Source organism: Psammomys obesus, unplaced genomic scaffold (genome assembly GCF_907164565.1).
Source record: "Psammomys obesus unplaced genomic scaffold, mPsaObe1.curated_primary_1811, whole genome shotgun sequence".
NCBI classification, from domain to species: domain Eukaryota; kingdom Metazoa; phylum Chordata; class Mammalia; order Rodentia; family Muridae; genus Psammomys; species Psammomys obesus.
In genome coordinates, this window is record NW_026590062.1 from 2,758,610 (window position 1) to 2,779,870 (window position 21,261).

Consider the following 21,261-nt stretch of genomic DNA (forward strand, 5'->3'; position numbering starts at 1 on the left):
TTTACAATAAAACCTTCCCAGACCACGAACACCCCCTCCCCCGTGTGAGACTGTTTCTTAGCGGTGGGGCTGGTTGGCTAACATACGTCCACCCCCGCTTCTCCAGCACTGGGATCCCAGGAGTGCAGCGCCACACCCGGCTTTTTACATGGAGACCAGACTCAGGTCCTTGTGTTATGTGGCAAATGCTCTGCCTGCTCCGTCACTCCGGCTCTGCTCTCTCTTCCTAGCAATTCTAGTTTGGATCTTAAATGCCCCCAGCTTTGTGTTAGTTAACTGGAGACCATGGACCCTTCAGGAGGTAGAGCCTAGAGGGAAGTCTTAAGATCACTAGGGTTGTGTCTTTAAGGTGAATTGTGGGACCCAGCCTGTAGGTTCTACAATAGGCGTTGGCTATGGTATGTCCTTCCCAACCTCAAGGCCCAAAAATAGCATCTCCTACCGTGCCTGAAGCTTCCAAGACGTGAGCCCAAACTTTGCTCTCTATAATCTGGTCGCCTCAGGTGTCGGTTGCAGCAGGGAAGGCTGGCTAACACACTAGCAGAGGAGGAGCAGAGGGCTCCCGGCTCAAAGGCTCAGTATTTTGTCAACTGATCATTCGTACAGTTTTCTGCTGCACCTTGCTCATGCCCATGTCCTGGCTTTCTCTATGGAGTTCTAAACACAAGTTGGTTTGGGGACATTGTGTCAGGTGTGTGCGCACACATGTGCACCCGAAGACATGGCCAGAATCCCATCTGCTGAGGGACTTGAACATATGGGATGCTGACATCGGTGCAGGATCAGGAAGAGCCTCCTTGGTCATCCAACTAGAGAGAAGACTGTCTGCCACGGTCAGAAATGGACAGCACACACCTTTAAACCTAGCACTTGGGAGACAGGGCCAATCTGGTCTATATAGCAAGTTCCAGGCCAGCCAGAGCTGCAAACTAAGACTCTGCCCAAAAACAAGAAACAAGAAACAAAAACAAACAAACCAAACCTAAGCAACAGCAAATAACTAGACCATGCTTATGTTTTTCACTCAAGATATATTTGCTCTGAATAGTCACCTCTGCATCGAACATTTTTACAAGACACTTGGCAACAATAAAAAGAGAACTCCACGGGCAGGGGGACACCGTCCCCCAATGCCCAACTCCAGGACATGAGGAAACACCACACACAGACATCGGCTGGTACATGGAATAAATACTAGGCACTCAGAACCACAAGCACGCGCACTCGGGAGGCAAGAGGGAGGCGGAGGGAAATCTTGTGCTATACTTGTACTCCACACTGGTCAGTTACAAAAATAAATAAAGAGTCAGGAGGTCTGGAGCTGGCTGTGCTCAAATACCACTCTTGGCGCCAGCCAAATTAACTTTCATCTGACAGCCTTTCTTCCCCCATCTTGGGAAGCTGGGGTACCTGGCTGGAAGGCTCGACTCTACGTGACTGGTCTTTCCTGCTGCCCTGGGCACAAGTCGGCCTGATGCAGGATCGATCTTCCATGGAGATTACAGGGCTCTCTCTGTCTGCCCTGCCCCCTTCGTGGGGGATGGGGCAGAGGCTCCCTTCAGTAGGTGTGACAAAGGGAGGGAGGTCACTAGAAGCCAGCAGAGCGGGGGCTCCAGGCTGAAGGCACCCCGTGCAGATGCTTCTAGCCATGTACGTCTCTGCTTTATGAAATTCCACTTGCCATTCTTTGAGTGCCCCAGAGGCTGCAGGCCCTGGGGAACAAGCTTCTGCTGTGAATGTCGGTTTCTGCTGCACCCCAGACTGCTCTGCAGTGATCAGGTACACAAGTTCCTTTGGGTCAGTGCGTGCATCAGCAGGTCTTGGTGTGAAGGTATAGAGGGACCATTCTCAGACCCAGCCCTGGCCCCAAGCTCACCATCATGGAACACAGATCAACCCCACCATGGGCCAACCCCTGGCTCGTCCCTCCTCTGTCCTGAGTGAACAAAGTCTAGCCTAGCTGAGCAGGGCAGACCCACAAGTGATGGCTAGGAGGTCTCCCCAAGGGTGGGGCAGTAGGGCTGGGCTCTCATTGGGAGTTCCTGTCTCCTGCCTACAAAGGCTTCTTGGATCCCCAGGTCCCTCACAGGATGCCTTTCTAAAAGGAGTCTCCTAGCAGCAGGCAGAGAAAATTCAGGAAACACGGTGAGTGAGATCTCCGACTCAGGCAGGGTTGTGAAGCTTCTGATAGCAGCGTGACAGACCTCAGGTGACTCAGCATGAAGAGAATGGACAGGGACACGTTGGTAGCCCCTCCTCCAAGCCAGCGGTTCTCTGGTGGGGCACATCCCCTGTGTGGGGACATTTGGGTCATCTTGGGAGATGGTAGAAGTGCCATCTGGTGGTTCAAAGGCCGGGATGATGCCCCAAAACACCTGAGACTTTGAACATGAGTGATGCCTTTGGGGACACCCTGCTCCAAGCCCGCCCAGCAGGAACATTCTGGAACACCTCCAAAGACCCTTCCTTACTGGGTGCAGAGGAAACCCAAGAGGCCTCTCCTGTATGGATGAGGAAGGAACAGAGGAAAGACAGGACAACAGGGCCAGAGGCCACCTCTACCCACTCACAACCCCAACTCCCAAGAAGGGGGAAAATCCCAGACTTGGGCAATCTTTGGTCAAACTGGAGAACATAAGGCTGAGATGGGATCTTCTCTACCCCAACGGCCAAAGTCAAGAGCATGGCCCTCTGCGCTGAAGTCCATGCTGGTCCTCAGACGCCAGGAATCCGGTGCTGGGCTGCAGGAGGGAAGGGGGGGGTGACAGCAGGGTGCCCGGCTGTTGCAGCCCTCACTTGTTCTCGATTAGAATCTGCACTTTGTGCACAAGGTCCCGGGCTAGCTGGAGAATCTGCTTCGAGCTGTGCCGCTCAGCCATTTCTGAAAGAAAAGAGATACCCGTGAGCGGCCTCGAGTGTCAGCCCTGGGGGAATCCTCCAGCTCCTGCTGTGAACTCTAGGGTGTTCCCACCATACGGTGACCCTGGGAGGAGTTGCACGCCCACAGACCTCAGTTTCCCCACCTGCAAAACGAGGACTGCACCAGGATGTCACTGGGCAACACTGTCGTGGGAACAGAAGGAGATGATGCTGGCTCAGGGTGGGCTAGGAGAAGGCTGGCCCTTCCCCTCTTCCCTGCAGGCAGACTGTCTGCAGATACTTTACAAAGCCTATGCCAGGCCAGGCAGGGAGGTGCGCACCTGTCAACCCAGCACTGGGGAAACTGAGGCAGGAGGATTGAGAGATAGAGGCCAGCCTGGGCTACACAGCAAGACTCTGTCTGGAAAACAGAAGGTAGTATCAGGCATGTGGCAGATATGTTTGAAGGTTCTGTGAGAATGAGGAGAGCAGTGGAGAGTGGGGAGGAGAGGGGGAGAAAGATCAAGCTCTTCAAAGCTTTGTCAACAGCAGGACAATTTTAAGCTTGACTTCATTTCCTAAAGAAAAACAAAGAAAAAGCCAAGGCCACAGTTTTTAAAGCAGCTGCTGAGGTACCCCCCAGGGCTCCCAGTGAACTCTCGGGGCATTGTGGGATTCGCAGTCATTAGGAGGGTGCCTCAGCGGCTCTCAGCAGCTGTCAGCTCCACACACACGCTGCTGGCCACAGCGAGTTCACCATCCTACAACCTTCCAAGCAGCGTTCAGTCTACACAAGGCCAGGCTTTGGGGGGATACAAAGCAAGGACTACATGAAACCCGCAGGAAGTGGGAAACGAGGGTGGTGGTAACCTCATCATGAGGCAGAGCTGTGCGCAGCCCGACGGTGAGTCCATGAAGGGAGGGGTGAAGGGAAATGGGGTTTCCTTCAGGCTGCGTGTGTCAGGTAGTCTCTGAGTGGTGAGGGTGAAGGTGTCACGAGGTTTGGACCTCACTCCTTAAGAATGGGAACTGTGGCCTGTACGGGGTACATACTGCAGAAAGGTTAGGGGTACCCTGGGCTGAGGAACCATGGGGAGCTGGGGATGTTGAGGCTGGAGGATTGCTTAGGGCCTTCTATCATGCTTTTGAACAGAAACAAGCTAGAGATCTAACAACAAAGGATGCTCAGTAAGTTACAGGATCGGCACACGGGTGCAGACTGCCACCCTGGAAAAGTCAAAAAGTCTTTGAAAAAGTAGATAGAGCTGGATTCCATGACTTCAACAACAGAAAATTAGCAACCATGGAAAAGAAGAGATAGATGAGTAGGGGCTGGGGGCAGGATCTTTCTTTCATGGCTCAGGCTGACCTTGAACTCATTATGTAGCAGGAGCTGACCTTAAACTTTCCGATCACTGGAGATTCTTGTTTTCAAATTTAATTTAGTTTTTGGAGGATTTTATACATGAAATATTTATATAACTCCATGCCTCAAGCTACCCCTACAACTACTCCTGTATGCCCCCTTCTTTTCAAATTCATGACCAAGAATAACTATTATTATTCCATGTGTGTGTGTATCCTGTCAAGTCCATTTGTATACATATGTGTTTAAGTCTGATCACTTGGGACTGGGCATAATCTATCAGTAGGGCTCATCCCCAGGGAAGTCTTAATTCTCACACATTCTCTCTCAGCAGCCATTAACTGCCTGTAGCTCTTCACTTAGAGGCTGGGCATTGCTTTTGGCTTGTCCACAGGTGCTGCTGTCATTGTTCTGGTCTTGTGTAGGTGACCAATTCTTTTAGATTTCGTGAGTGCAGCTCCCCTATCATACACAGAAGATGCTATCTCACAGCAGACATCCTGATCCTCAGGCGGGGAAAAAAAAGCCTTTAACAAAATCCAACATACCTTCATGTTAAAAGTTCTAGAGAGAGTAGGACTGGAGGGGACATAACTGGACATAAAGATTACGCCCAACAAACCCACAGCCAGCATCATCCTAAGTGGAGAAAAACTCAAAGCAACCCTGTTAAAACAAGGAAGGAGACAGCGAGGTCCACGTGCCCCACTCCTTTTCCATAGGTGCTTTAAGCACTAGCTGAGTTAATAAGGCAAGAAGTGGAGAACATTAAAGGGATACAAACTGAAGAAGCCAAACTGTTTCTATCTGCAGATGACTCGATACTGTATACAGAAGATGCTAAAAATCCTACCACAAGACTTCTAGAAATGATCAGCACTTTGGCAACGAGACAAAATACAAAACGGATGTACAGAGATCAGTAGTCTTCCTATTCAACAACAACTAACCTGAAAGAGATCATGAGCACGCTCCTATTCATAACAGCCCCAAAGAAAATCAAATATCCAGGAATAAGCCTAACAGGTGAAGGACCGCTCTGGTAAAACCCTTTAAACCTCTAGGGAAACACTGAGAAAGATACAAGAACATGGGAAGACCTCCCATGCATGTGGATTAGTAAAGTTAAATTGTGAAAATCAGAACTCTATTAAAAGCAATTTATAGACTCAGTGCAACCCCAGTCAAAATCTCCATTTCATTCACAGAAATAGAAATGTTCTAAAAACCCGTAAGGAAGCCCAAAAGACCCTGGATAGTCAAAGCAAACCAGATCAGAAAGAACAAGTGCTGATGGAATTAACATTCCAGCTTTCAGGATATATTACAGAGCCACAGGAATAAAAAGAGCACACAGTCCTGCCACAAAGGCAGACGTAAAGCCAATGGAGCAAAGCAGGAGACCCAAACACGAGTACAGGTAGCTACGGCCAGCTGGTAGTTAATAAACACACATCTGAGGAAGAGTGTCTTCAGTACTCGCTGCTGGGAGAACTGTGTGTCCATGGGCAGAAGAGTGAAATTAAACTTGTATCCCCCTGCACTCAAACTAACTAACTCCAAATGGATCAAAGACCTTGTGCTGGATAGTTTTGTGTCAGCTTGACACAACCTATAGTCATCCTCAATTAGGAAAATGCCTCCATAAGACCTGGCTGTAAGCAAGCCTGTGGGGCATTTTCCTTATTCGTGATGGATGGACGAGGCCCCTCTGGGGCTGAGCGAGCAGTGAGGAGCAAGCCAGTGAGCAGCACCCTCCATGGCCTCTGCATCAGCTTCCGCCTCCAGGTTCCTGCCCTGCTTGAGTTTCCGTCCTGACATCCGTCCTTTGATGAGAACAGTGACGAAGTGGAAGTGTCAGCCAAAGAAACCCTTTCTCCTCCCTGAGTTGCTCTGCATGGTGTTTCATCAAAGTAATTGAAAGCCAAACTAAGACAGACTTCAGTGTGAAACTTGGAAACTGTCAGAAGAAAACACAGGCAGACCCCTGCAGGACGCAGGTGCAGAAAAAGGCTTTCTGAATAGATTCAGTTGCTTAAGGATTAAGGCCAACAGCTGACAAACCTCACAAAACTGAAAAGCTTCTGCACAGCAAAGGAAACAGCCACTTGAACGAAGACGAAAGCCACAGAGTGGGAGGGAATCTTCCCCACTCAGCTACCCGACAGAGAATTAGCAGCAAGTATATATAAAGAACAAAACAAACAAAAAAGACTCGGGAGAACAAACAACCCAATTAAAAAAATGTGCCAGAGAACTGGACAGAAAGTTCTCAAAAGGAGAAATAAAAATGGCTAAGAAATATATATATATATATATATATATAGATATAGATATAGATATAGATATATAGATATATAGATATATAGATATATAGATATATAGATATATAAAATCATCCTCATCCTTAGCAATTAGGGACATGCAAATCAAGACAGCTTAGAGCTCCCTTTCATTCACCCCCCTCAGACTGGCAAAGATCAACAGACAACAAATGCCGGCAGGGATGGGGCGAGGGCTCATTCGCCCGCTGTCGGTGGGATTGCAAAACCGGCCCAGCCACTCTAGAAACCAGTGAAGAGAATTCTCAAATCCCTGAAAATAAGCGGCCCTGTGACTCAGCTGTATCACTCCTTGGTGCACACCCAAAGGACTCAACATCCACAGAGGGACTCGGCTGTGCTCTTTGCTGCTCTGTTCACAATAGCTAGGAAACGGAAGCAACAAAAACCCTCTAGAACTGATGAAGGATTAAGGAAAATATGATACTTCTGATCCTCTTGCCTTTATTCCTAGGGTGGGAACGGCAGGTGTGTACTGCCACGCCCGGGTTACGTGGGTGTGGGGGTTCCAGGTTTCTTGCATGTTGTGCAAGTACTCTATCACCTGACTCATCCCAGCTCAGGTCAGGACAGCTTTTGTATTATTATTATTATTATTATTATTATTATTATTATTATTATTATTGACTGCACTGAATGCGGCTTCCTGGTTGGTTTCTGGTGCAGGGGAAACTCATGAAGTCTGCCAATGTTAATGTCTTAGTTTTGGTGTCAAACATCCCAGAAACATGGAAAGCAGCAAAAAATGATGGACGCTTTGTAGTCTTCGTGGTGAATAAAAAAACAGTCCTAAAGGTAAAATTTTAGTAGATGACTAAAATCCAAAATTATCCCAAAAGAAAAAGCTGACTTGCAAATGCTAGCAATCTTTCCAAGATGGGTCCCAGGTGGGTTTCTTCTTTTCTCTAGAACCTTCTTTAGTCTTTATGTTTTGGGGTGAAGCCCAGGGCCTAGCGCTTGCCAGTGCTCTATGATGGAACCGCAACCCAGACCTAGTGTTTACTACTTAACTAGTGCATGGGGACAGCTACCTATGAACAGCTTTTTCATATCTCATCATTAATTCTCTGGACTTCCCTTGAGGGAGGAGGTATTTGCAGCATATTTTTTTCCCCTGAAGAACTGAGGCCCAGAACCTGACGCCATTTAGACAAGGCCACCCCCAGTAGCCTGCTGAGACCAGATCCATTCCTGGCCCCTCTTGAGTGCATTCCTGTGCCAGGCTTTCCCTACCCCGTGAACTCCAGCGAGGCAGAGCCTGATATTTCACAGATGATAAAGTAGACGTTCAGAGATGGCGCGGTGCCCTGCCATTGAGCACAGCTGGCCAGTGGCAGAGCCAGGGGCTGCCCCCCAAACCTCCAGCCTCGGCCTGGAGAAAAACACAGCTGGCGGGTGTTGAGATACCACCAGGTCCCTTGATAGAGTGCTAAGCGGGTACAGGGGGCTGGGGAGACCTTTAGTGGGTAAGGACACTGTGCAAGCAGAGGACATGGGTTCAGGTCCCAGCACCCAACGTGAGCTGTAGTCAAGCACTGTGGAGGCAACAGGAGAATGACTGGGGCCGGCCACGCTGAGCCCCGCCCCTGGGCAGCCCCTCTCCTGGCAGCCCCGCCCCCGCCCCGCCCCTCGGTACCGTTGAAGAACTTGATGATGTCAGTGAAGTCCATGTTGTTCTCCAGGATGATGTCTCGGTAGACCTCCACCAGCGCCAGCGCGATGAACAGCACGTAGTGGGCGGAAGACACGTGCTTAGCGGCCCAGATAGTCTCCCACACGGAGAAGACGTCATCATAGACCAGCTCTGCGGGACACCGACACACGCGCATGGGAGCCGGTCCAGGACAGGGCAGAGCCTGTGCTCCCCCCAAGCATTCCTGCCCCAGACCAGGTGGAAGCCAGGCCTGAGTTTCCCCATCTGTGGACAGGGTCTAAGGTTCCTAAGAAGCTCAGCATGTGCGGGTTTGGTTGGCATGAGCCTGTCCCTCCCTCGCCCTCTGCTACTGTCCTTCCTTTCTCTTTAGCAGCATTCATGGCTGGCTTTCAGTGGCCTGTCCATGAGCAAGCTGGCAGCTGCCTCAGCCTATCAAAGAGATGGAAGAGCCGTTAAGCTAGCGGTTCTCCGTGCCACAACCCTTTAATACAGTTCCTCATGTTGTGGTGACGCCCACACCATAAAATTATTTTTGTTGCTACTTCATAATTTTGCTACGGTTATGAATCGTAATGTAAACATCTGATATGCAGGATTGTATTTTCATTGGTACAAACTGAACAGAAGTAAAGTATCGTGCTTAATAACAAAAAATGTGTAATTATATATTGTGAAATATTTATTTTTCACTACAAATCAGTGAAATTTTGTCTTGAAGCCTGGTGTAGCACGGGTTACAGTCTTACTATAACATCAGTGAACTACATTGCTACATCTTGCAGCAGTATGCAGAAAAAGCCAACATCAGTGCCAACATTGAGATTGCTTCTTCAGTTCGTTCCTAAGTGTTTTCAGATGGTCTTAGGCAACCCACGTGAAAGGTCCATTCAACGCCCCCACCAAAGGAGTCACAATCACAGGCTGAGAACCACTACCCTAGGAGCAAGGCTACCGAGTCCGATTAGCTGGCTTTGAGTCCTGCCCCTTCACTAACCTGCCAGGGCTGTGTGCGGCTGCCACCCCCCTCCGGCCTCTCTGCCCTTCAGCTTTGCATGGGGCCTGCTGGTCACCGTGAAGGCCCAGAGATGAGGTGCTCAATGGTGCTCCCTGCTGCCTGTGTCATTAGCATTGCCACGCAGAGCAGGTGCTCCCAGCCCCACCCCAGGTTTGCACAGTGGCCTGCATTCAGAGGACACATCCCTTCAAAGTCCAGGGTGAGATGTTTGCCTGAAGTCCCCACAGCTCCAGAGGTTTTGGTCTGTGCTAAGCAGGGGTCCCTCTGGGGGGAGGGACCTGCCCCCAGAGACGATGGAACCAAGGCTGGATCCTGGCTCCTCTCTTCCTAGCTTCTATCTGACTTCCTAGTTTCCTCAAATGGGAAACAGGAATCTGTGTGTGTGTGTACGTATTCATGTGCACATGTGTGTGCCTGAGACAAAGTCCCTCACTGAGCCCAGATGTCACCGATTTGGCTGGGCGGGGTGGGCAGCCAGCTCTGTGGTCAACCCCCCTCTGCCTCCCCCCAGCACTGAGTCAGAAACATGCATGACTGCACTTGGCTTTTTAAATTCCCTAAACCATTGATGAAGTTAGTGGGGGAGGGGCACATGCCCCAGCACCTGGGTGGAGGTCAGAGGACAACTTGTGGGAGTCGGATCTCTCTTCCGACCGAGTGGGTTCCGAGGACCAAACTCAGGTCATCAGGCTTGGTGGCAAGTGCCCTTAGCGTCCTGCTAGCCCCCATACCTGGCCTCTTCTGTGGGGGCCGGGGATCTGAACTCAAGACCCTCCTGTCTGAGCACTTTAATGATGAAGCTGTCCCCCAGGCAGAGATTTTACGGCCTCTACTGCAGAGTTACTCTGCGATAAGGCACTGGCCAGGATGGACTGAGTAAGTCCTCTCTTCTGCCACCTTTGCTCCAGTGCTGTTCACCCTGTATCCTCCCAGTCCCCATCATCCTCACCCCAGAAATTTCCCTACGAAATGTATGCGGACAAGGCCCCTGACGGAGTCCGTACCTCGTTTGAAATCCAGCAGGAACCATCGGTAGCAGAAGTAGAAGTGGGTGTAGTCCCCATTCTGATGCATAAGCTCGAAGAGCTCGGAGTCCAAGATCTGTGGGAAGGAGGGCTGGCCCGTCAGTCCCCTGGGAGAGGGGTGGACCAGAGGGGACAGCGCGCCCCACTATGCTGCGCACTGGGCAGCTCTCAGCGGCTGGGCACAGCTAACAGTTAAGAGTGAGAAAAGATACATACCCTCTTACCCACTAGGATGGTGAAAACGAAGTGACAGACAGTAACAAGTGTTGGCAAGGATTCAGAGAAAACAACTCTCATGCATGGCTGCTGGGAATACAGAGGCCTGCAGCGGCCGCCTCCACAGCCCAAGCCCTGGGCTTACACCACCATGCTTGCTTTTCACAAGGGTTCTGGGGATCCGAATGCTGGTCCTTTTCTTGTGCTCAGCTACATCTCTAGCTCTTTCCGAGTCTCTCTCTCTCTCTCTCTCTCTCTCTCTCTCTCTGTGTGTGTGTGTGTGTGTGTGTGTTGGGGGGGTTTAAAAAAACGTGTCAATTCTCTCCTTGTACCTGTGGGCTCAAGTGATCAAACCAGGGTCAGGGTCATTGGGTTTGGCAGCAGCCACTTTTACCCAGAAGCCACCTCACAGGCCCTGATTCCCCTACCCTTTGTATTCAAAATATGAGGTGGCTTTTGTTAATTTGCACCAAAGCAGCAGCAAGAGCTACCTTGTGCTTGAGAACTCCCTGCAGCATCTATCTCCAGGCGGCACGGATTCACCTGCAGAGCTCAGCCTGGCCGCTGGGCCCGCCTCTTATAGACTCTGGTTGGCAACAAGGGGAATGCAAACCAAAACAACAATGAGATTTCATCTTATCCCAGTCAGAATGGCTAAGCTCAACAGAACAGCCAACAACACCTCCTGGCCAGAGTTGGAGAGGGGCACGCTGTTGGTGGGAGTGCAGAGCAAACTGGTTGCAGCCAACTATGGAAACCAGTGTGGAGAACTCTCAAAGGGCTAAAAATAAATCTAACTCACGACCCAGCTATACCACACCTTGGCATATGCCTGAAGGATTCAACCGCGTACTCCGTAGACATGTGGTCAGCGTGCCCGTTGCCGCTCTATTTACAATCACTAGAAGACCGGACACAACCTAACGTCCTTCCAACAAATGGGTAACGGAAATAGATCACATATGCACTCTGGGTACCATTCAGCTCTACGGAAAAATGAAATCCTGAGCTTTGGCGGTCAGTGGATGGAACTAGGAAAGATCGTATTGAGAGAGGTGACCCAGACTCAGAAAGGCAAACATGGTGTGTTCTCCCGTCTAACTCTCCACTCCCCTAGCTCCAAATCTTCAGATGTGAGCACACCGCTTCTAGTAACTGCAGAACAGGGAAGCGAAAGGGGACCATCGCCAGGTAGGGAGGTCAGGAAGAAACAGAGAGGGGAGCCGTGGGGTACTCTGAAGGGGGAGTTGGGGACCTCCAATTAGAGATGGCGAGGGAAGTGAATACGGAAGGAGGAGGGTGAAATAAAGCAACTCTGGATGGAGAAGTCATGAAGCGTCACACTGCTAACGAGGTGCCTGTGCGTGCGGGCACCCACCTATGTGCAAGCACCCTACGGGGCGAGCCACACCCTCAGCCCGAAAACTGCTCAATCTGAAGCCATTCGGCTGCCCTCACTGTCTCTCCTAACGACAAAGCAGGAGCCCCCCCTTGCCCCCTCGGGTCCTACCCCCTCGGGTCCTACCTGGATCAGTGACCTCATGTTGGCAAAGTGCGTGTCCATGGCGCCTCCATGGGGGAAGTTTTGGTTCATCCTTTTCATGAGCTCCGTGAAACAGCTGAAGGCCAGGGCCTCTGGGGACAGATAAGGGGTTAGCCAGGCCACTGCCTCAGGCCCTGGAGCTCCTGAAGAGCTCACAGCGTAAGGCCCACAGCAGGATTCAGGGCCGTGTGAGGAGCAGGTGGGCAGGAAGGGCCCGGTGGAGGCCACTCCCTCGGGTGCTCACCACCTGTTGGTGTCACAGATCTCGCCTTAGAGGAACCAGGAGCAACAGCTTTCTCTAGACACAAATCCTCCTTTTAAAGGTCCCCACTGGCTGTGACGAAACATCCACACTGTTTTGTTGGTCCCCATCTCTCTCTTTCTCTGTCTGTTTCTGTCTCTCTCTTGCTCTCTCTCTCTCTCTCTCTCTCTGTGTGTGTGTGTGTGTGTGTGTATGAGTGTTTGTACAACTTGTGGCAGTTGGTTTTCTCCCTTCACTATGTGAGTCTCAGGAATCAAACTCAGATCATTAGGCTTGGTGACAAATGCCTTTATCCGCTGATCCACCCTGCTGCCATGGCTGGCATTCAGATGGGTTCTACCACGTAGATGGTAAACGACAACACTCCCAGCCAACACCAAGCCTTCCAGCTGTGGTGGGAGACTCCTCCCTCTTTAGATTTCTCTCCTTCTGTCCAACAATATTTTATGGTGTGAAACACATAAACCACCCTTTAGAGGCATTAAAAACCCTTCATTCCTCAGGCGACATCACACATGGATTTGTTTTGTTAATTTCACATTAGGATTGTCCAGCTCAGCTGTATAGATATACAAGATTTCTGCCTTACTGATCTTACGTTCTACAGCCCTGACAAACTCACTTGTTCTGTTTTTTGTTTTTTGGGTTTTTTTTGTTTTTTTTTGTTTTTTTTTTTTTGGTTCATTTTGTTTTGTTTTTCTGAGACAGGGTTTCTCAGTGTAGCTTTGGCTGTCAAGGACTCAATTTGTAGACCAGGCTGGCCTCAAACTCACAGAGATCTGCCTGCCTCTGCCTCCTTGAGCACTTGTTCTGTTTTCTTATTCTTTGGATTTTCACCTTAAGGTCATATCATCTGCAGCCAGGACCCATAGATCATTTTCATTCCTTTCCCATTCTTTTTTTCTTTTTCCTTCCCCCCCTCACCCCTTTTAACATTTTGAGACAGGATTTCATGTGGTCCATGCTTGCCTCAAGTTTACTTCGGTCAAGGGTGACTTTCAACCTCTGATCCTCCCGCCTCTCCCTCTGGAGTGCTGGGACCACAGGCATGGTTACCATGCCCTGCCTGTCTTTTATTTTCCAGTGCTGGCTTATAGTGATTGATGCTTGGATGTTGAACTGTCCTTGCATTTCTGGGATAGGTCCCACCTGGCCATGCTGTATTATCCATTATATCTTGCTGGATTGATTTTGTTGATTTTTTTTTTTTTTTGGAGAATTTTTGCGTTCATATTCATAAAAAGTACTGGTCTGAAGTTTCCCTGTAATGAGCCTGTCTGGTGTAGATATCAGGGTATGTGTGAGATACTCAGCCTTCTTGATGGTGTCAGGGCTGGCACCATCAAGTGGGGTGGTACCACCCACAATTTACCTTCCTTGCTTTTCTTTTCATCTCTCTTTCCTTCCTTCTTCCCTCCCTCCCACCCTCCCTCTCTTCATACACCATCTGGTAGACCTTGTCCAGGGACGCCATCTGGACCAGGTTGTCCTTTGTTTTCATTCACGGCCAAGCAGGGGCTCACCACAGCCAGGTGGGCCTCAGTGCAGGGTACTGTGGAACCCCCTGTGGGAGCCAAGGATGCCGTGTGCTCCTGGAGCTGGGATGTTTTCCAGGCAGGCCTGCTGTGCACCCGTCCTGACCCGGTCCATGGAGACACAGGTGAGGCTGACCCTCCCCCTCCCACAGGCAGGAAGGACGCACTCACCATCATCCAGGATGACCAGCAGTGGAGCCAGAAGGTCGCACATGCCCTGGACGTAGCCGACCTCAATGTGCTGCCAGATGTAGCTGCAGGAGGAATGGGACTCAATGAGGGCACCACGCCCTGCACCCCGATCGGCCTGTCCCCTCCCGGGCTGCTTTCCCACCCACCCCTTGAGTCTTTCTCCAATCTGGTCCTCCATCCCTCAGCCTGATGCCCACCCTCAGTGTCACCACACATCTGAGGGGCAGCCATCAAGGGTAACCCTGCGGGAGAGGGTGTCACAGAGCATAGGTCTCAACAAGTGCCCCACCACCCCGTGTGGTCATGGATGCTTGCGGTCAGCACATCTTCAACTCCTCCTCCCCTCCTCCCTACACAGCTCTTCCAAGGGCCTCTTCTTTGGCTAGATGGAGGCATTCGCTTGGCACAAGTAAGTGAGTCAAAATCTCCAGGGATTTTTCCATACTGATCCCCTCTGTCTGTCTGCCCAATATTTGGATCAGTCCCTAGGAATCATAGCTTTGGCCCACCAAGCCTGACCACATACTCAGTCCTTCGGGCACCTCAAGTCTTTAAATCCTCAGAATGATCATGTGAGGTAAGTCTCCTTAAGATCCCGTTTCTTAGGCACAGAGAGGCCAAGGTCGCGTCCAAAGTCAGTGTGATAGTTCTAATTGTCATGGTGGGATGAGAGTCTCAGTAAAGGATTGTCTACATCATGTTGGACAGTGGACCTGTCTAGTGGTGGCACCGTCTTGATGCCCACTGTGGGGGGCACCATTCCTCAGGCAGGGGTACTGGCCCGTGTATGTGTGCAGGGAGCTGAGCATAAAGAAGCACACATGCATTTGTTCCCTCGCTGCTCTTGACTTTAAATTTGACATATATCATGACTGGCACTCCAGGTCGGTGTGGAACAGGAAACAGGAAACAAAGCAAGCTTCAGCCAGACTTCCTGTAGTCCCCTCTGTCCCAGCACCATCCCTCCCTTATCCACATCCTTTCCATCTTCCATCCCCTCCATCCCCATCTCTATCACTTCCATCATCCTATCTCTCCCATCAGCCCACCTTCCCTTTCCCTATACCCGGTCACCTTATCTCCATTCTCTTCATCCCCAGCCCCCGCATGGGCCCTCCCCCTCCGAGGACACCCTCCTCACCTCTGTGCCCCAACCCCCCTGCCACAGACACCTGCACATAATGTTTCTCAGCTTCTCCAGGTTAGCGGCTGTGAAGTACCAGTAGCTGCGGTCGCACCTCTGCACGTCTTTCTCAATGCGGTGCAGGTTCACTGTGTACAGGTCCAGCAGCTCTGGCTGTGGGTGGGAGGAGGAAGAATGGGACGCTGACCCCATGGACAGCTCCCAGCCCTCACCTCCCAACTGCCTACTCTGGAGTTTTGTTTTCTTCCTCTGTGTCCTGGGAAATCTATTTTCACTTTGCATGACGAAAAAGTATTCTTTTGAGACTGGGTCTCATAAGGTAGCTTGAGCTCATAATCCTCCTGCCTTAACGCCTACAGTGTTGGGATTTCAGGCAGGTGTGTGTGCAGAGAGAGAGAAAGCTGTATCAGAGACAAACTATTAAACATATATTTAATGCATTTAAAGGTGATACAAATGTGTCACCTCGGTGCTCAGGAGGCTACGGCAGGAGCATTGCCATGAGTTTGAAGCTGGTTACAGAGTGAACTTAAGGCCAGCCTGAGCTGCATATAAGAAATGAAATAAAACAAAAACACAGAGGCTAGCAACAGGAGCCAGAGTCCTCAGAGTCTGGGCGTGACCTCACAGCATATTTGGAAAAAAAAAAAAAAAGTAACATTAAAGATGCGTTCAGCTTACATGGAGCACACAGAGCAAGAGTAAACATCTTGTTGCACTCAAGATCAAACCCCGGATGAGGCACAGGCCAAGCTGGTCAGACACTGGGCTCCACTCACAGGTCCAAAAGTAGACACCGCTGAAGAGAGAGTGAGTGAGCTGGAGAGAACCAGAGGGCAAACCCAGGACCCAGCGGGAAGAAGAACCATGAAGAAGGAAGCAGGGAGAAGCATGTAAGGTAACCCTGACGAAGCTCAAGGCAGGGGTGCAGGTGGACAGAGGAAATGTAGCAGCAGCCTAAGGAGCAAGGCGGAATTTTCCAGAACTGACTGGGGATACAACTGGCAGAGACACAAGGCCTGCCAATCCCTGCCCGGGAAATAAAAACATGCTTGCACCAGACACACGGTGGCTCACAGCGAAAAGAGAAACTTAGGACACGTACATGTACGTGTGTGTAAGCGTGTCTGTGTGCTTCTGTGCATCTGTGTGTCTGTATGTGTGTGTACATGTGTCTGTGCGCACGTCTGTGTGCATCTGTACGTGTGTACATGTGTCTAGGTGTGTGTGTTCATGTGTCTGTGTCTGTGTACACATGCGTCTTGTGTCTCTGTGTGCATGTGTATGTATGTGCTGTCTGTGTCTCTGTGTGTGTACATATGTGTGTATATCTCATATCATATATGTGTGTGTCTATGTATGCATGTGTGTGTTTGTGTCTAGTGCAGGAAGAGAGCTGAACATCAGATTTAAAGTCTGCTTCCTACAGAATACATTCTTCACCACGATGAAGTGGAAAACCATGAACTGAACCACCCTATTCCAGGGGACATGTGTACTGAGCCAACATGGCAGCCACGCGGCCCTGCACCTGAGTTAAGGGATGTGGCAGGAATGAGGGAAGGACTGTCACTGTGGGTGAACATGCATGGGGGAATCTTCCTAAGATTCTCCAGCAGCTGGGAGATGGCTCAATCAGTAAAGTTCTTATCTGGCAAGCATGAGAACCCAAGTTCAGGCCCCAGCGTCCATGTAGAAACCCAGGCCTGGGGTCCCATGCTTGCTGTCCTGGAGCTGAGGAGGAGGGGTCAGGAGGATTCAGCAAGCAGACATGTGGTTTGCTGGCTGGCCAGCATGTCTGCATTGGCCAAATGCGGGCCAGTGAGAGGCACTGTCTCAACCAACCAACCAAACAAACAAACAAACAAACCAAGGATGGCTGCTGAGGAACTTCCCACAAGGGTGTCCTCTGGTGTTCGCTTATATCCTCATACACATGCAAAGGTCCCCACACCCAACACCAAAAACACAAAGCAAGAAGAAGCACAGACTAGGCAAGGTCCCAGCCCCGCCGCCTGTGACGTCACATGTGATGAGAAGCAAAACATGTGGAAGCCACTCCGGCATGCTACAACAAAACAAGGCCATAAACTAGGGAAAAGGAAAGGCTCCCAGGAGAGAAGGTATCGGGCCCTCTGGGTCCCACCCAACTCCGAGCCTCTGCACCAGAGAGGTGCGTCCATCCAGGGTAACGGGAGGGACTCATGCCTCAGTATTTCACCCTTTCCCCTCACCCATTCTGCCGTGCAACCTCTCTGCCATTGCCCACTCCCCGGTTCTGCTCCTGGCTGGGCTCTGCCACCCAGTTGGCTTTGGTGACGTTAGCGAGCTAGACTGAGCAGAGGCTTAAAATATACACGGGCCTGCTGGCTCTCTCTGCTTAGCACCCACCTTTGCCATGAGCACATGCCCAGGTGTGCCTGCTGGAAGACGAGACATAGACCAGCCCCCTGACGGCTGGCGTCAGAATGAGCCACACCCTGCCCAGCCTGGGGCAGGGCTTCCCAGATGACCCACAGACCTGGAGGTAAATGTAGGGCCCAGCGCAGGTTGGTAAAGTTTCTGATTTGGGGTAAATGGTTGTTACACAGCCTGGATGTGGTGCCAATGACTGATATATCATAATGAAAGGGGGTGTGTTTCTGAGCTCTGCTTTAGTCTGTTCAGCTAAAGTCTCTGAGGGCAGAAGTCGGTAGGCTGACCTCTGCCCTCTGCAAGGTCATTTCTGGAGAGGCTCCAGGGAACAGCTAGGAAGCTGAGGCTCTGGGAGGGGACTTATCCCAGCCAGGAGAAGGGATGGACCCAGACATCCCGGCTCTTAGCCCAGCAGCCCTTCCTGTGAGTGTCTATATCGACTCCTTGCTTTAGGGAGAAGAAACATCATGGCCAGCCTCACAGACAAAGGCTCCTGGTGACTTACAGAGTAGGTGACGCCACTGGAAGACACAGGTGATGCCTCATTGTTGGCAGAGGAGGTCACGGCCAGTGAAGCCAGGGCAGGGAAGAGGCTCTCCATCTCGGGCTCCTCAGACAGGTTGTCCTCACTGTCGGCCCGACTGTGCTTGCCTGCCTCGCTGGGCCAGCCCTCCATCACAGCTCCATCCTTCTCAGGCAGGGCCACGTCCAGGCTGCCGGGGATGGACATGAACTCCTCCATGCTCTCGTTGGCGAGAAGGTCACTCTCCAGGCTATCTTGCACTGCCAGCTCTTCCCGAGGGGCCTCGTCCCGGGAAGTGGTGGCTTCACTGCTCTGCCCATCTTCCACGCTGCTGTCCCCAGGTCGAAACACAGCAGGGAGGCTGCGCTGGGCATCCAAGACACTGTCTTCTGTGCTAAGGCTGGGCTCTGAGTGCTCCGAAAGGCCGGAGGAGAAGTTGTGGGAAGAAGGGTGGCCGGAGTCTGGGGAGCAAGTGCCATTTGCTGTGTTCCCATTGGAGACCTTGGGTTGTTTCTCCTCGGACCTGCCTTCTACCTCTGTCTGTTCTACCTCATCCACAGACTCAAATACCTGAGGAAAGAAAGGGACCCACAGTCATGCACGTCAGGATGGGCATTCTAACACAGTTTACAGCAGCAGCAGAATAACCAAAAACAGGATATTACAGTGTGGAGTTTGCATGTAGTGAAGTAGTATGCAGTGAGTACAAAGGCAGTATGATCTTTATGTCAATCAATAATCCAAATGCTGAGTTTATATCAGCAATTCACCTGGCCACCGCTGGCTCTGAGAAGGGCAACTAGAAAAATGAAGTTTGGGGGAGGGTGGCTTTCCACCATGCAGACTTCTAACACTTAGAAGATTTATTCGTGCTCTGTGTCCTTCAGCTATAGCCCTCAAGGTCACAGTAAAAATCAGGTGTCGTCACCATCACTTTCAATTCACTGGGTCTATCTTTGAGTTTTTGTGTGCAATGCTGGGACCTCTCACAGGCTGGGCATACCCACACACAAAGGGCTTTTGTTGTTGTTGTTGCTTTTTGTTTTGTTTTGTTTTTTTTTCACCCAGAAAGTAACATTTGGTGCATGAGGGTTTTTTTATACTTTTCATTTAAAAATAGTTATTTTATGATTTTATTTATGTGTCTGTGTGCATACACCCACACAAGTGCAGGTTCTCTTGGAGTCCAAAAGAGGGTGCCAGACCTCTCCTGGGGGTACTCCTGGTTGTGGGGCACCTCGGGTGGGTGCTGAGAACTGAACCTGGGTCCTCTGCCAGAGAGTTTGTGCTCCTGACCACTGAGCCATCACTCCAGCTTGGTTTGCGTTTTTCTTTTGGTTTAATGGGGCTCCAGATGGAGTTAACTTTTTGAGTGATAACAAAAGCTGCCGAAGGATACATCTGCTGGCATTTATGTGGGATTTTAAGAACTACCAAGTCTTGCTACATAGTGCCTATCTCTGTGTACATAAAGGCATCCAGAAGGTTCTGGAAGGCCATAGAGCAGACTGATGTTTCAATGGAGGACAGAGATGAAGGAGACAGAAATAAAGCTCAGGCCTGTGGCAGGCTCATGGTCAGCCTCTACATTCCCAGGGGTTGGGTCCAAGACTCACTCAATGCTGAGTGAAAATACCCACCCCCAACCCCATCCCCAAACCACTGCACCTGAATAGACCTGGCTTAGGCACTTGTCCTAGCAACTGACACAGCCTGATGGCTGTTTCCACACTGTTTGTACTGCACTGCTCTTGTGAGTGGTGTAGAGGTGATCTGAAGAATGCAGTGTCCTGTGCACACACTTGTCATTGTGCCCAAGGACTTGGATCCCGGGACACTGATGCCCGCAGGGCTTGCACCCCATCACTGTGGGTTTCAAGCAGGTTGCAACTGCCCATGCTATTAGGATAGTCCACTTCCAATGCTAGCCATAAAAGCCCAACACAGCAAAGTGGCTGATAAATGATGGCCATCCAATCCCTTTCAGCCCCAGGTGGGAGGGTGCAGCCTGTGTGGATGGGGTAGGACCTGTGGTGGGCGGGGCCTGTGTGGCTGGGGCGGGGCTTGGTCTGTGGCCTGTGGGGGCGGGACCTTGTAGCTGGGGCGGGGCATAAGGTGGTAGGGCAGAGCCTCTGAAGGTCACCTGTGTGCTGTTGCTGGAATCACTCTGCAATCGGAGGTTCTGGCGGCCTGAGCTGCAGCTCTGGGAGGACTGCGACAGAAACGAGAGGGACAGAAGGTCACACAAGGGGCTTTTGAGTTGGGAGCCAGGAAGCCTGGTTCCATCCCTTCTCCTGGCTGGGACAAGTCCCCTCCCAGAACCTCAGCTTCCTAGCTGCTCCCTGGAGCCTCCTCAGAGATGACCTTGGCCTCTGGGCCCCACCTGCTAGCCTCCCAATCGGAGCACCTCACCTTTCACTGCTGTGCTGAGCTTGAGAGCTCTGGCTAGGATTTGTACTCTTCCAGAGAAACAGGTGGGGCTCAGGTTTTCTGTCCTGTAACCTCCCTGCCCCTCCCCACTCTGACGCTAGCCTCTGCCCACTCTGCTGGCTTCAGCCAGTCTATGTTAGGCTGTTCAGCAGAGGTCTGCCTTAGCTACTGAACATTCTCGACAGCAGGTACTGGAGGGCAGACAGAGCACGGGGACCTGGTACACTGTCTTCCCAGGGCCACACCCACACTTCCACCCCTCCCACTGTGCCACTGCAAGGACTGAGCCCAGGGGAGAGACGCTAGCAAGAGACTCTGGATGGAATTCAAACCTAGATCTGACTCTAAAGTTCCCCCTCCCCCAAAACGCTAAAGGTGAGGCAGTCCCACCTAAAGGCCCCCTCTCACTGGCATTCTCCCAGGCCAGCTGCCCTTTACCTCGTTGCTGATGGTAGAGTCCCGGTGCAGCATCCGGTGAAGGTGGCTGTCCAGGCTAGCCCCCGAGGAGCACTTGGCCAGGGCAGCCGCGTGGGACTCCCTCTCCCTCTGTCTTACGATAGCCTCACAGCCCAGCCACTCCGACATGGTCTGTGCATAGCAGGCGTGGATGTGGTCGTCCACCTGCCAGCACATGGACAAGGTCACAGAAGGGGCTGAACTCCTTCCACACGTGTGTCAGCACCCAGCAGATACGAGCTGGCTGATGGCCTGTGTCCAACTCAGAGCAAGGCTACTTCATC

General features: G+C 51.2%; 1 protein-coding gene across 5 annotated transcripts in view; it reads right to left on the reverse strand.

Annotated features, from left to right (window-relative positions):
• Window positions 1–1,011: 1,011 nt before the first annotated feature.
• Window positions 1,012–21,261, reverse strand: part of Sgsm1 (small G protein signaling modulator 1) — a 64,454-nt gene continuing 44,204 nt past the window's right edge. For all 5 annotated transcript variants that reach the window (XM_055605738.1, XM_055605737.1, XM_055605736.1 and 2 more), the window contains 9 exons: window positions 20,960–21,142; window positions 20,235–20,303; window positions 18,074–18,661; window positions 15,182–15,306; window positions 13,989–14,071; window positions 12,003–12,112; window positions 10,241–10,337; window positions 8,204–8,371; window positions 1,012–2,881 (listed from right to left, as the gene is read on the reverse strand). In XM_055605738.1, the coding sequence (XP_055461713.1) occupies window positions 2,793–2,881; window positions 8,204–8,371; window positions 10,241–10,337; window positions 12,003–12,112; window positions 13,989–14,071; window positions 15,182–15,306; window positions 18,074–18,661; window positions 20,235–20,303; window positions 20,960–21,142 (1,512 nt within the window). In that variant the 3' untranslated portion in view covers window positions 1,012–2,792. The remainder of the gene's footprint in view (window positions 2,882–8,203; window positions 8,372–10,240; window positions 10,338–12,002; window positions 12,113–13,988; window positions 14,072–15,181; window positions 15,307–18,073; window positions 18,662–20,234; window positions 20,304–20,959; window positions 21,143–21,261) is intronic.